The sequence below is a fragment of the Dromaius novaehollandiae genome, chromosome 15, assembly GCF_036370855.1.
Source record: "Dromaius novaehollandiae isolate bDroNov1 chromosome 15, bDroNov1.hap1, whole genome shotgun sequence".
In the NCBI taxonomy this organism is placed as follows: domain Eukaryota; kingdom Metazoa; phylum Chordata; class Aves; order Casuariiformes; family Dromaiidae; genus Dromaius; species Dromaius novaehollandiae.
The window spans coordinates 802450-816815 of NC_088112.1; the positions used below are offsets into that span (position 1 = coordinate 802450).

Below are 14366 nucleotides of genomic sequence, written 5' to 3' on the forward strand. Positions count from 1 at the left end.
GAGCCATACTGCAACGTGGTATCTCTTAGGGGTTTGTTGCTGCAGCAGAAAGGGAGACACAAGCCCCCCCAAGCACCCTTGGAGTGGGCACAGCACAAGGTCTTGACCCACCGTGCACCAGCCCTCACAGCATTGCTTCCTTTCCAGTGAAGCTGGGTTTGGGATCCAGATGCAATGGGTTGTCTCAGGGCTCACCAGATCCACTCTTTCTTGGAGCCATAGGGATGCTCAGATCTGGCCCAGACTTGTTAGTCTGGGTCTGGAGGTGGGAAGCCAATATGTGCCCCTTCCAGTGAGATGCTGCTCTTACCCAACTTGGGGGATGTGCGCAGGACTGTGCCTGACTCCGGCATGTCCCAGCTGCTGGCACAGATTGCTCCTTTGGCTGGGTCCACCCAGAGATTTTTCCAGCCTTGGCCTGGTCAGACTTCCCTCCCACGATGTTGTCTCTCCTGACATGTCTCCATGTCAGTGATTGCACCGTGGCCCTTCCGGTTTATCCTCCAGCATCGAGGACCTGAGAGGTGCAGGAGGAGGCTGCTTGGGCGAGAGGCACGTGCAGTGGCTGGAGCTGCCTGCTCCAGCTCTGAGCTCGGTGAGTAGCAGTGCTGGGGCCCCACGGGCAGGTAGCTGCGACCCCTTGAAAGAGCTCAGAAAGTCACAGAAAAAGGCAGACTGACTCTTGGAGCAATGCTGAAGGACTCCAGGTCTGCTCTCAGGCTTGCAGATCACCAGTGGCATATGTAAAAAAGCCGGGCAGAAGTCTGTCTGCATGGTGGCTGGAAGTGAGCACCAGCGTATCACAGAGCACTTGTCGGTGCTGAGACGGGAGGGAAGAGCTCACTCGGGTCACCATGCCGCAGATCCCCTGGGCTGAGGCACCATTGTTTACTCCTGTGCATCCTCCAGCCTTTTGTGCTATAAATTGCTAATGACTCAGGCAGCGGGACGTCCACGCTCCCCCGAGGAGGCCAGGCCACTGTCGTATAGAATTGGCTGCTACAACTCTTCCTGCTATTCAGTGCAAGGTTTTCCTTTTCTCTGCAGGAAGTGTTATGTGTGGATACTCTGGGATCTGCAGGGCAGAGCAGCAGGAGGAACTGGGTTACAACAGCCATTGGTGTCTCAATAGTTGGAAGTCTTAGGCAGCGGGATTGAAGAGAAATATCTCTACTACATCCAAGGCTTGTGGTTGAACCAATTTAGAGTACATGTGGCTCCTTAGTACATGGAAAAGGCAAATGGCACGAGGCCTGGATTTGTCCTCATTTTGGGGCAGGTGCAGTGGGTTGCAATAGGAACTGCTTGTCCCTGAAGGTTGGATCTGGCACTCTGCTTTTAGATAAGGGTGTCCAAAGAGGTTCCCTCCTGTCTGCCTCTGATTACAGAATGGTACACTGGGTATTTTAATTTTTGCTGCCTTCTCCCAACAGACTTCTGATAGCCTCACCATGATCTCACCCCTTCTCCCAGCCCAGCTGGGCAAACTCCAAGGAAAACTCTGGAGCTGGAGGGAGTGATGGTGATTCACTAGTGGGCGTTTGTGTGGGTGAGTCAGGCCACATCAGTAAGGCAGCACAGTGCTGGGGGTCCCCCGGCAGCTGAAACAGCTTTCTCTGCATGAGACACCAAGCTGCCATCCTGACCACATGCAAGAAATGGATTCCCCCTGGGCCTCTCACCGCACCAGCAGCATTAACTCGGTCGCTCCACCAGGCAAGCACGCAGTGCTTCTCAACCTCCCCCTCAGCTTTTAATTGGATTCGAGCTTGTCCGGCACTCCCAGCCCCAGACTGCTGTCATGTGCCCTTACATGCCTCCTACTTTCACTGATCAAGCAGCTGCATTTCTGCAGAGGGTGAAGTGACCCAGCCTCTTTCCCTCCTGCAGCATCTCAGCGCCTGTCTGGATGGCAGGGCTGTGTCTGACTGCCAGGTATTATTAATAAAGCAACGGTCTGGCTCTGGTTTTAGCTGCTGTTACTGCTTTTTGATCTGTCCCTTTGCACTCCCCTGGCTTTGGGATCCTCTCCCAGGATCTGGCTGGGGGCCCTTCCTGTTCAGTGAGTAATGAGACAGGCAGCCCGTGTTCTCTACTGTGTCTGGGACAAAGCCTTCCCTTAGCAGGACCTCTTGCAAGCTCGGCAAGAGCAGCCAGGCTAGAGCCTATCAGTAACAGATCACTTCCTCGCTCTCAATGTTTCTGTAGAGATGGCCTCACACAACTATTATGCACCAAAAGGCAATGTTGTAGCTAATCATTTAACCAAGTAGTTTGCTTCCTTGGCACCACATCTCAACTGCCAGCTTAGCAGAAGGCTCAGCCACCAGCTCCAGTCGTACCCTGCGACGCACAAGACCCCCAGCCGCCCATCACTCCCTCACGTGACAGCAACTGTGCACTGGCATAGTTGTCCTAGGTGTGTCCGTGTCTGCATCTGCCTTTGCATCTGGCAGTACCTGCAGATGGGGTTTAAGCCACTGGCACAGCTCAGCAGGACTTAGGAGCTACCCAGTACTAGAGCCAGCTTGTGGCAGAGGTCACACGAGGCCACTCTTAGGCTCCTAAGCACCACCAGACCTCATCTGCATCCACGCAGAGCCAGCCTGGCCTGTTAGTAGACTTCCACTGGATGGTGGATGAGGCTGGCGTGAGAACCACATGATATAGCTGTGTATCGCACGGCATAGCAGGGCAGTGTGGGACAAATGTCCATCCAACTACGCCAAAGAGCTTTGCCCCTGACCCAGAGGGCCTTCCTTGCCTGTAATCCTGATGACTCATGCATTCGAGACCTCTTGGCCAAGCTGCACATTTGGGAATTGGAACAAAACCTTGCTTTGGAAACAGGACGTTAATTGCCAGCCGGCAGCTGGGAAAGAGCTCCTTCCAGTGAGGTTAAACAGTAATGAAGTTTATTGGAGAAAGGCAAATAAAGATCCTCATTAACCAGTGGAACTCACTGGTGCATGAAACTTCCCCTCAATGTTGGCAGACCCTTTATAGATAAGGCACGGCCACCCGTGTGAACACCTGCCCCCCAGGATATCTTGATTACCATTTTCCTGTTCCAGTTGTGACTCAGTCCCTTGCCAGGCCCCATGATATTTAGCCTGGTTGCGTAGCACCGTACAAACAGTCAAACACAGACAGGCTTCATGAGTCCTTGGGTCGAGCAGATAGGAACCTCAGTGTCATGACACAGCTGGCATGCTATCCCCATGAGGGGTACCTGCAAGGGCTTGGCAGCCTCCTGAGACAGCTTCAAAGCCTCCCAGGAAACTGTAATCACACACCTGGTCCCCAGGAGAGGCTGAGACCCTTCATAGGAAGAGCAGCTCCATCTGCTCTCCCAAGGAATTTTCCGCTTCACAAAGGCCACATCTCACTCCTCCAACACGGTACACAGCTTCCTGCTGAATTTGCATGCCCAGGAACACCTGCATGGGATCAGCTCTTTGGGGTAACCTCATCTGCATGCCACCCAGCAAGGCGTCCCTGCTGCCCAGTGAGGTGTCCACGTGGCCCAGCAAAACATCTGTGTGGCAGTGAGGCATCTGCACAGCAAGGCATCTCCACGGCACAATGAGGCATTCTGTTGCCTAGCAAGGTGTCCCTGTTGCCTGGAGAGGTGTCCTCATGGCTCAGCAAGGCATTTCTGTTGTCTGGCAAGGCATCTGTGGAGCTCTCAAGGCATCTGTGGAGCTCATGAGGCATCCCCATTGCACCTTGAAGCTACCATATGCCTTGCTGAGGAGTCCAGGTGGCCAGGTGAGGCAACTGCATGGCCTGGCAAGGTGTCCCGCCACTCACTGAGGCATCTGTGCTGCCCAGCGAGCTGTCCATGCTGCCTGGTGAGGCATCCCTGTGACCTGAGGAGGCAACCCTGATGCTTGGCATCTGCCTAGCCTGAGGAGGCACTGAGGTGTCCATGCTGCCTGACGAGGCACTGTCTGTGGCCTGGCAAGACATCCCTGCTGCCTGGAGAGGTGTTGGCATGTCCCAGAATATTGTCAAGGAGTCCCTATTGCCCGGCAAGGCATCCTTGTGGCCTACTGAGGCGTCCCCACTGCCCAGCGAGTCAAGCCCACGTTAGCAGCCCCCAGGTGTATATAGGTGTCATGGCTGTGGGTACCACTGGACCCACCGCACCCAGCCATCCCCTGCCAGGCCCAGGCCTGCCGGTGCCGTCCCTGCCACAGGGAGCAGGCAGCACCTGGGCCGGCCAGGCCCGCTGGCCCTGTGGTGGCAGAGGGGCAGGGCTGTCTGGGTGGCCGTGGGTCCCCATGGCCGTGGGGCCGGAGCTGTGCAGGGCCCCCAGGCCTCGGTCTGCCCTCGGTGCCTTGGCTGAGGGCATGGCTGCTGCGGGGAGATTGCTGGGCCGAGGGGCCCCCCACCCCAGGGTGCCCCCCAGGCCCCCCCCACCCCAGGGTCGCCTCCTGCCCCCAGGACGCCCTCCTCCCCCCAGGCGCCTCCTCTCCCCAGGCTCCCCGCTCCCAGCCCGCCTCCCCCTCCGCGCATGCGCATCACGACACGGCGGCTCCCGCGCTCCCCCACCGCGCAGGCGCCCTGGCCGGGCAAGATGGCGGCGCCCGTGGACCTGGAGCTGAAGAAGGTACCGGCCGCTCCCCTCCCCCCCCAAATACACACCCGGGGTCGGGAGGTCGCGTTGTGCCGCGCGCCGCTGTCCCTCTCCCCCCCGCCGCGGGGGTCTGGCCGCCTCCGCGGCCGGAGAGTGTGTGCTCCCCCCCCGCCCTCGCTTGGTCCCCCGCTTTTGGGCGGCCTGGGGCCCCCCGGCGGCCTGGCCTCAGCGGCCCGGCGGCTGCCGGCCCCCGCCCCAGGCGGCAGTCCCGGCCCCGGCGGGGCGGCCTCAGCCCCTCGCCACTGTTGCTCTCCCCCTTCAGGCTTTCACGGAGCTCCAGGCCAAGGTGATAGACACGCAGCAGAAGGTGAAGCTCGCCGACATCCAGATCGAGCAGCTGAGCAGGACGAAGAAGCATGCGCACCTCACCGACACAGAGATCATGACGCTGGTGGACGAGACCCGCATGTACGAGGGCGTAGGGAGGATGTGAGTATCCTCCTGGCCTTCGGGGCGAGTCGGGGAAGGTCTCGTCGCTCTGCTCTTCCAGGCTGCTGAGAAAATGCCCTGCAAGTGCCTTGTTACTACCTTGTGCTGACAGTCAAATGAGGCAGTGGGTATAATGGCAGCATAAGATGGGGAGATCTCACTCGTCTCAGTACCTAAAAGGTCTGCAGGCTGCTGCCTTAGGCAAGAGATTTTTACCTACCACAAGTCTACTTTATGAAGAATATGCTGGCCTTTTCTCAGAACATTTCTTCTTTTCAATTTATCCTACTGTTTTCATTTGCTGTTCCAGTGATCTTGCTGGGAACGCAGTGAGGCATACTGGGCTTTATCTCTTGGGATCAGGTGCCAGCGGTCTTTGAGAAGGGCCGTTACAACTTTTATTGCTTTTGTGTGCTTTTGCTTGTTGGCTTTGCTCCCAGCCTTAATGGTCTTATTTGGACTGCCTGGGAATTTTGTAAGCTAGATTAGTGGAACAGGGCTCTAGCAACAAACTGTATGTCTGCAAGAAGACTGTCACAAACCTGTCCCGCCATTCATGATGGAATAATACACCATTCTTGATGTAATTTATATCTAACACCTTGAAAAACACCCAGCACAGCAGTGCATACGCTCAGGGCTTTGCTTGCACAAATGTTCTGCAGAAATACTCTTTGCAATGTCATGTCAGTGCTTGGTGTTGCCCAGATTCTTTAAAGACTTGGAAGAGAGCATGCAGCTTGTTTGCAGTCCCAGTGCACCTGTAAAGAAAGAAGTACTTTGATGTGTTGGATGGTTGTCAAAACACCTTAGACCAGAATCAATGTGTTCTGTCTAACCCTGACAATGCACTTCTGCTTGTGCACTTTTTTCTAATAGAAGACCACACAAACTGGTTTCAAAAGCTGATAATGCATGTTTACTGCACAAACGTCACACTAACTTTCTGTAAGACTTGGGAGTACTACGATTTTTCTGTTGTGTTACGAGTTGGGTAACAGCGATGACTGTGCTTAGCTAGGGATGTCGTTTTATGAAACACTGAATCTGATGTAACTGCTGCCGAAAGGGATGATTGTCTCTACCTCTTCTCCAGCTGTGTTTCCCCTGCCTTCTCTGTGTTGAAGTGGGTGATTGCACAACCATGCAGTGAGTTTGGTCAGCTTGCTGATTCAGTGGACAATTAATTCGCCAAAAATGTCCTGGTTGGCCTTCCATCTGACCACACAATCTCTAGATTCAGTCTCAGAGACAGGGACTGGGAAGTAAGGAGTGGTTTGTGGATTGCGTTTTGCTGTGAGTTTTCAGATGAGGCTAATGGAAAAATGAAGTTGTACGCAGACTTACAGAGGTGTTCAGCATGACACAGAGTGTCCTTCTGACTGCTGTTGTATGGCTCCCAGTATATGAACTTTTCTATGCAGTTGGCTTAGATGTTAGGTTTGTGTGGGGATGTTAGCAACTGGTACCTCCAAAGGAAACAGATTTTGTCCCCTTCCAGGAGGTGGAGTGAATGTGATATGGCCTGGGAGCAGGCTGTAGATGTAGAGAACACCGGTGTTCAGAGCAGCATCGCGAGACCACTCATAAGGGTTTTGTTTCGTTGTGGATTTTTTTGGTGGGGGTGGGGAGTCGCAAAGCAGACAAACTAAGAGAAGAAGATAATTCTGGCAGTTCAATAATATATACTTTTTTAATCTTAAAGCTAAATACTGCTTCTATAGGGAGAAATCCCACAAGATAATTTAAAGAAGTGTATCAGTCTTTATGATAAATTAAAGTAGTATTGCTTGCAAATGACATGTGAGTGACAAGTGGTATCAGTTCCTGTACTAGCTGGAGTGCATCATGCTGCTTTCTGTTTCTCTTCCACTTATGAGACACCTTCCTCCTTTGCTTCCTAAACCACTTATACTTTCTCTCTGTGCAGTAGCTGCTGGAGTGACAGTCTTTTGGGGGAGTCTTACTTTGCCTGCCTTTCCATGACCAGGCATTTGGTGAAGCAGGCTAAAGATGCATTTGAGCAGGAGCTAATTCAAGGGCAGTCTGCTGTCCTGTGATCCATAGGAGACCAAAGGAAGGGGTTGTCAGAGTTCTTCTGGCCGCAAAATCCATATTCTGCGAAGTGAAATCGCAAGTTTTTAATTCATTACCATCATTGGCTTGCACAGATATGGGAGCTTAGCCACTGAAGGGATATTCATGATTTCAACATTTATGATTTTCTTTGCACAGTTTAGCATCAGCCAGTATGACCAAAAGAGATGTAGGTGCTTTCTCTAAATAATGTTAGGGTTCAAGCAGGTTTCAATTATCCAGAAAAGATGAACGTCTGCATCAGTGTCCGATTACCTGTGTTCTTCTGACAACTTGCTTGAATAGCTAAATTCTTGGAAGTAGGCTTTATGCTTCTAGTCCTGTGCTCAGCTTTATTTTGTTTTTTTTAACCCATTTAAGCTGCTACATAGAAGCTGGTTCTTGAAAGAGTATCTCAGTCTTTTCTCCAGCTGCAGTAGCTTGGGGCACATGCATGGGAGGGTAATATGTATGCTTGAAATGTCTTATCTTATAGAATAAGACGCTCTGATCTTCCATGGAAGTGGAAGAATTGAGGAACTGTAGTGACGCGCTGCACCCCGGAAGGAAGTCTGCATAGTTTGGTACTCACTTCTCCACTGCTTGGAAAGCAGTTCTGTGGTTTCTGCTCTCTGAACCCTGAGCCTGTTTTCTTTCTGAGAGGCTTTCTCTGCACTGCTCGGGAATGCAAGAGTCCATTTGTCATCCTTGTACTTGTTCTTTTTGCGCTGTAATGTGCGTAACACAAAAGTGAACAGGCTGGCCTCCACATGTGATGCTCAATTTACTTTTACTACAGCTATTTTTGGTTTAACGTAAGAAATGTCACTGTCACATAGTATGAGACGATGAATTGCTGTATACTGTACATATCCAAGAGGCTGGGATAGCATCTGAGTGGTGGCATCTTGCCAAATACATTTCAGTTCTGTTACTTCATACTCTTTTGAAAGGTCTGTTACGTAGCCTGAGACAACTACCACTATGTTGGACTTCTGCTGCTTAAGCTATCTGTGAACTGATATCATCATATTGCTTTGGGAACTATGCTGAAAGTTTAAGCTTCAGAATTCTGTCTGAATATTTGAGACCTTTCCTTTTACATTCTTCTAACCTGTAAATAACGATCTTGTCCAGGTTATGGAAGAAAAACATGAGACACTTAAGCTAGACAGAGTGAGAAGAGCACTGCAGTTTTTCTTGCCTTGGATGCCAAAATGGATACTGAGTTTTGGGTTGATATTACTTTATCATCAGTTTAATTCTACAACAAATGGGAAAGTATTTAAGAAAATGAGCCTAAGAAAGTAAAAATCAAGCAAATAGTGCAGCACAACTTCATTTTCAAGGTTTTGTGCAGGTATTTTATGGAGACAGTTGTAATAATCTGATTTTGACAAGTTATTTTAAGAGCAGATTTAAACGCGTTCCTAATTTTAGCGTGGTTCTTGGTTTTGTTTGAAAATGAGACATAATGCACCATTGTAAGCTCACTTTCCCTCACCCCTAAAGACTACAATCACTACTGCAAATCACTCTTGCCGTAACACTTTTTTTGTATACAGCTGCAATAGTTGCAAGGTGAGGTTTCTTTTTTTTGTTTTGTTTTGGAAGGGGGAGAGTGGCTCTTTGGTTGTACCAGCACAAATCATTGCAGAATATGGTAGCTGAACCATGCTTCCTGCTCACGTTTCAAAAACTCACAAAGAACTGAAGGACATGCAAGGCTTAATTTTTATGGTTCAGCTACTAACTATAGGTCAGTTTATGAAACCTGAGTAGCTCTGCAGTACCCCTCTCCTTGGGTAAGGCTTTACACAGAGTTTAGTACTGAACCCCAGCTGCTGACAAGCTGACAGGTGCTGCAACGTTTAAGTGAATCCCAGGGACGAGCATATTGGAATCAGCCTCTGGTCAATGTGTAAATAATAAATTTGAAGCGCCCCTATTTTGCTGTTGAAAAAATGAAGTTTTTATTTTCAGCACTGTCTGGTGTGTCAGTAGAATCAGACACTCAACAGTGAAGAAAGAACGAAATACATGACCTGCTGCTTGCTGCTCAGCCGCTGTTTATGCTGTATATTGAACGAGGCAGAGCACTGGCATACAGTATGTGTGGAAGCGAAGGCTGCATGTCATGATACATGTGCATAAGGGAGCAAGGTTTCTATTACACAGTTGGATTTTATTTTAGTTTTTTTCTAATTTTGAACTGCTTGTTTTGGGGTGGTTTTTGTTTTGTTTTTTGTTCTGTTTTTTTTTCCTCAGCTTGAGGAGTGTTCTTCAGAGTGTATTTGTGAGTGTATGTATAAAATGTTGTCGGGTTTCTTTAGGAAGGTGTTGCAGAAAGCAAAAATCAAACTGACATGCACAGAGGTAATCCAGAAGATGACCGTACAGGTGTCTTCAACATGAGTAGTGAAGTATGTGGTAGCAGTTGCCATCCTTTGCTTGGCCAGTCAGTACTATGAGAGAGCAGACAGAGAATTTTTCAGTCGGTTTTGCAGTTAACTGCTGAAAATAGTGGGATGTTGGGAGTCTTGACTCCTGAGTCCTGTTTCAGGATCAGGCAGGGAACTTGTTCTGGTGGACACAGACTTCTTTTCCAACTTCATCTGCTCTGGTTTCCCAAATACACTTGTCTACCCCCACACACACATACACACCCCTACACACACTTAGATCTTATTCCTGCTGGCCTGGGCTGCTCGATTGTAATCTCTTGGCTATCTTAGTCCAGTTACAGCTTCCTGCCCTGCTGGTCTAAGTAGTTCCTCCATGAAGTATTGAAATTTCAGAGAAGAGATTGCCATGGCCTGCATGCAAACTGAATATGTGCCTAGTTCTTGGAAATACCTGCATTTCTTAAAAAATCAGCTTTAGACAGAGAGCTGGTGTCAAATGGACACACCTAGTCATTGTTGATCCAATGTATAAGCAACAGAAAGAAGCGTCTTACAATGAAAATAATAGCTAATTAAAAATGTAGGTGCTTTACTCAGCCCTCCTTAAAATAAGCCTGTGGATTTAACCCCCCTACACTCCTTGTGCGTTGGGATAGAAGTTGATGAATCAACTTTTGTGATGCTTCTCTGTCTTGCCTAGAGGCATTTAACTCCTTAGGAACATATTTCTGTTGGGTCTAGGAGGATGACATTCATACAAATCTGTTCCATGGATCTGTTGTGTGTCACTGCCTTTCTCACTGCCTATTACCTAGGCAATACAGAAGAAGGAGCTACCTGAATAAATGTAAAAGAGCTAAAATCAAAACCAAGGAGAAAAGGATCAGAACATGAAATAAATTTCTCTTGTAAACTGCCATAGTGGCTAAAAGAGATGGTTTGATCTGTTGCGGTCCAGATGCAGTGTAAATGCCAGAGGCTAAAAGATGTCTTGCACTTTGCAGGTCAACAGTTTGGATTTCAAACAGAGTGTTGTGGGAACTTGTTGCAATGGTGCAGAGTTCTCTTTGGATATATGCTTTGCAAGTGTTTTATGCTTTGAGGAGCTTGAAATGTCCCTGCTTGTGTGGCTTGAAGTGCCAAATGACTTAGCAACAAAAAAAGTGTCTTATTTCTGAAGTCTTCCAAGCACTTAAAATGTAACTTTGCTATTCTGAAGCTTCAAGGAACTTTTAGCTATTTTAACTTTTAGTGAATTTAAAGTATTGTATTTTGAGTCTTCCCCTGCTCTGCAAAGGAAGTGTTGAAATTGGGCATTAGAGTCCCTGGGAAATACTCGGTGTTGGAGCATTTTTTTTTTTTTTTCAGACTATAGGAATATTTCTCTGGTTTGGCATGGGGACTTAAATTCAGCTGTCCTGTGGCAGAGAAGAATGCCCAAATCACTGGACCAAAGGGATTCTGTGAGAATCCCTGTCTTGCTCAGGGAAGCCATTGCCGATGGTATCAATAGATAACTAACCATCGGGACAGTGTGACAATGTAGCCCAACAGTCATGGGGAGATATGCAGGACCAGTTCCCAGTCCGATATGCATATGTGAGCATAATGTATAAAATTTGGTACGTGGGACAGCCTTGATGTGAGTGAGAGAACCAGGTCAGGGCATCCTCTGACAGTGGTTCAGACTCAAACTTTTTTCCAAGACCTAGCTGCATGTTCTTGTTCCATATCGAAAGGAGGAAGATTTAGGTCATGTCTCCTACATCGAAACGCTGAAGTAATGTATGAGGAAGCCAACACTTCGTGATGATGCGAATGCTATTTTGCAACAAGTTTAATGCAGAGATTTGAGAACCCAAGTGCTTAATTCAGGAATGCTGCAACCAGTGCCTCCCCTCGCCCCCCCCTTCCCTCCCAAACTATTTGCTGAATTCACAGAATGTGTCACCAGTACAAAAAATAGGCTTTCTGGGAAGAAATGATTTGCCAAGACAATGTCTAGGGGTTTTTTTTGTCAACAAACGCTAATTCTAGAAAGTTTGTTCTCAGTGATTAAAACAATCACACTGTTGTTTCCTAATGCTAGCTGATTTAACTCTAGCCTTTAGACATATCTCTGCATTAATGTTATGTTTGATTTCGAAAGAGATGTATCCTCCTTTGTCCAAGTCCTGTTTAGGTTCTTCGTGAAGGACGTTCTGCTAAGAATGTCAAACATAAGTTTGCCAGTCAGAGTACAGCAGTGTTTCTGTGTCACTTCTTTGTTTAGTACTGCAAAGTTCACCTTTCTGATCAGAGAAGAGTTACCAATAAAAATGCTTTTTTTTTTTTTTTTTTTTTTTTTTGAAAAACAGAAGTGCCTTTAGGATTGGTTGACCAGGTGTTCAGACTAATTTCTGCTTGCCGGTTTTCTCCTACATGCCTATTCATTTGAGGGTGTGTGTGGGTGAGTGTGTTTGTGTGTGTGTGTGTGTGTGTATATATATATTTTAAGAGCTGTTCTTCCTTAGGAATTTGTGGCTAATTCTTGAAAATACTGGAGATAGCTTAGAAATGAATCTTGACTTCCTGTCATCAGAAGAATTATTTCTGTTCTCTGCAGCTTGCAACTTTCAAATCCAGTGCAAAATAAGCTGCAAAAATCCATCAGAAGTGCATGCCCTAGCAGACGTGCTGTAGTCATTTGACTTTCCTTTGCTTCAGCAGGTCATCATTGCTACATATTAAAAATTACAATAAAATGAAGGTAAAAGAGAAAATCACTAGAGATAGGGTGAGGAAAACCTACTCATGTAGCTTTCCTATTCGCAAACTGTAGTCAGTCGTGTTTGCACTGCTTTCCTTGCATGCTTTGAATCCCAAATGTTGTTTATTCCTGTGTAATAAAGAGGAGGCATCTGCTTTTCTTTTTTTGTTTTAATTGCATTTATCTTGATTGAGCCTTCAAAAAGAACGGATGATGCCCTTTAAAAGCTGACCACAGTACTATTTCATTATTTTTGGCTGTACTATATTTAATACAAATTTAAAAGGTATATTCCTGCTTGCTTTTTTTTAAAGAACCAAGTATGAACAATGGTATAAATCTACAGTCTAGTTAAGTGTCTGGCAATGCAGAAACTGCTGTTTGCAAGATGTGTTACTATCTTGGTTTGGGGTAATGTAATACGCTGTCGCTATTGACAGATCCCCCCAAAAAAGAGCGAAGGCTCAATGTAAACATGGCCTGAGATGCAGAACAAAAACCGTTCACCCTCCGCCAGGCGAGGGTTATGCGCTGGGTCAGACCTCGGGGAGTCTTGAGGAAGTGAATAGCATGGCGATTTTTGGGTTTTTTTTCCTTTAGCTCCTTATGGTAAATAGGTTTATGGCTTACACATCTTCATCTGAGTAAAAGTTACCCTTGCTGTGGCCTACTTAAGACTCAATTTGGACCACTTCCAGCGCTGTTAATCCTGGTCTCTGTCTGTGCCCCAGGGCTGTCAGGCTCGGTTTGCACAGGTATTGCTCCCCACTGGGGTTGAAGCCTCAATAGATATGCCTCCTCCTCAAACCCATCCTTAAACCTGGTACATATCTCGCTCTGGGTGCAGTAGTAAAATGACACATGAATTATAAACTGCTGCTTCTGAAATGTATTTGTATATAATCCTCCCAATATAGGCTCTGGGATTTGTTTTGCTTTGAGGTATGTGCTGCTGCAGGAGGGAAAAATAGCTACGTTTAGCTATATTGAGAACGTCCCAGTGAGACAACTGGCCACTAAAATAAAAGCAAACATAGGAACGGCTTCAACTAATCCGCTCCAAGTGAGCTGCTTCAGAAGCTCTGGTCAAGGGATATGATCTGTTGAATGAGAAATTCAAAATCAGACTGAAAAATATGAAACCCTTAGACGCGAAGGGTGGCAGCACAAATTATAATTAGTCGTGGTTTTACTTTTTTTTTTTTTTTTATATTGCTTGTTTGTCTTGCTTGGAACTGGATAATTCGGCTAGGGTGACTAAAACTGGAATTTGCTGGGTGTATACAAAGTGCGTAGGGAATCATTTTTAGAAGCATAGGCAAGACCCTAGGAGAGCAAAGAGGGCTTTTGGGGCGCTTGTAGTCGCAAACAGCCAGCTCCTGTTCCCATCAAACTAGATTGCTTGGGGATCAGCTGCCTGGAAGCCTCTCTTCCATTGGCTTTGAACAGTACTTAAAATGCATTAATCCCCTCCTGAGTACGCTCAAAGCTTGAAGAGCAGTGCAAGTTCAGAATTAAAAAGCATCTTTAAATAGATAAGGGCATGACTGGGCTTAGCCGAACTTTTCACATGGAGTGGTCTGATAGAAATGCTTGGTTTCAAGAAGCAATATGTAAAATGTAAATGGCTGTGCTGTGTTATAACACTTAACAGCGTTTTTTTTTAACTATCAAAAAATGTGTTAAAAGAATGTTAACGCTTTGTACAGAGGTGTTAGTTTTTCTTCTCAGTATTTTAATTTACGTTTCTGCAGGCAGTTTCCCAAACTCGATGGTCTGTAAAGCTGAAGTTATAATGACCTCTGTGTGAACTGGGAGCCAGACTGAATGGACAGTCAGATCCCTCATTCATCATCATTCTGGAAAAATAATACTGGCGCTTTCCCATCTGCAAAATCGCTTCTCTCTGAAGTTAGGCAGAGGATATATATTAACATCAGGCAGTGGAAAAGCTACGATTTCCCGGGCACCCTGCGCAGGTTCCCGCAGCATTCAAAGCGGACTGGAGTGGGAAGAGGGACGTTGCAAACTGGCCAGAGGAGACCCCGTGGGCTGCTCTGTGACT

At 47.4% G+C, this 14366-nt stretch overlaps 1 protein-coding gene across 1 annotated transcript in view; it reads left to right on the forward strand.

The window, feature by feature from the left end:
- Positions 1 to 4488: 4488 nt before the first annotated feature.
- The window catches only part of PFDN1 (prefoldin subunit 1), a 33856-nt gene continuing 23978 nt past the window's right edge, over positions 4489 to 14366 (forward strand). The window contains exons 1-2 of the mRNA XM_026105506.2: positions 4489 to 4615; positions 4905 to 5071. Coding sequence (XP_025961291.2) covers positions 4520 to 4615; positions 4905 to 5071 — 263 coding nt within the window. The 5' untranslated portion in view covers positions 4489 to 4519. The remainder of the gene's footprint in view (positions 4616 to 4904; positions 5072 to 14366) is intronic.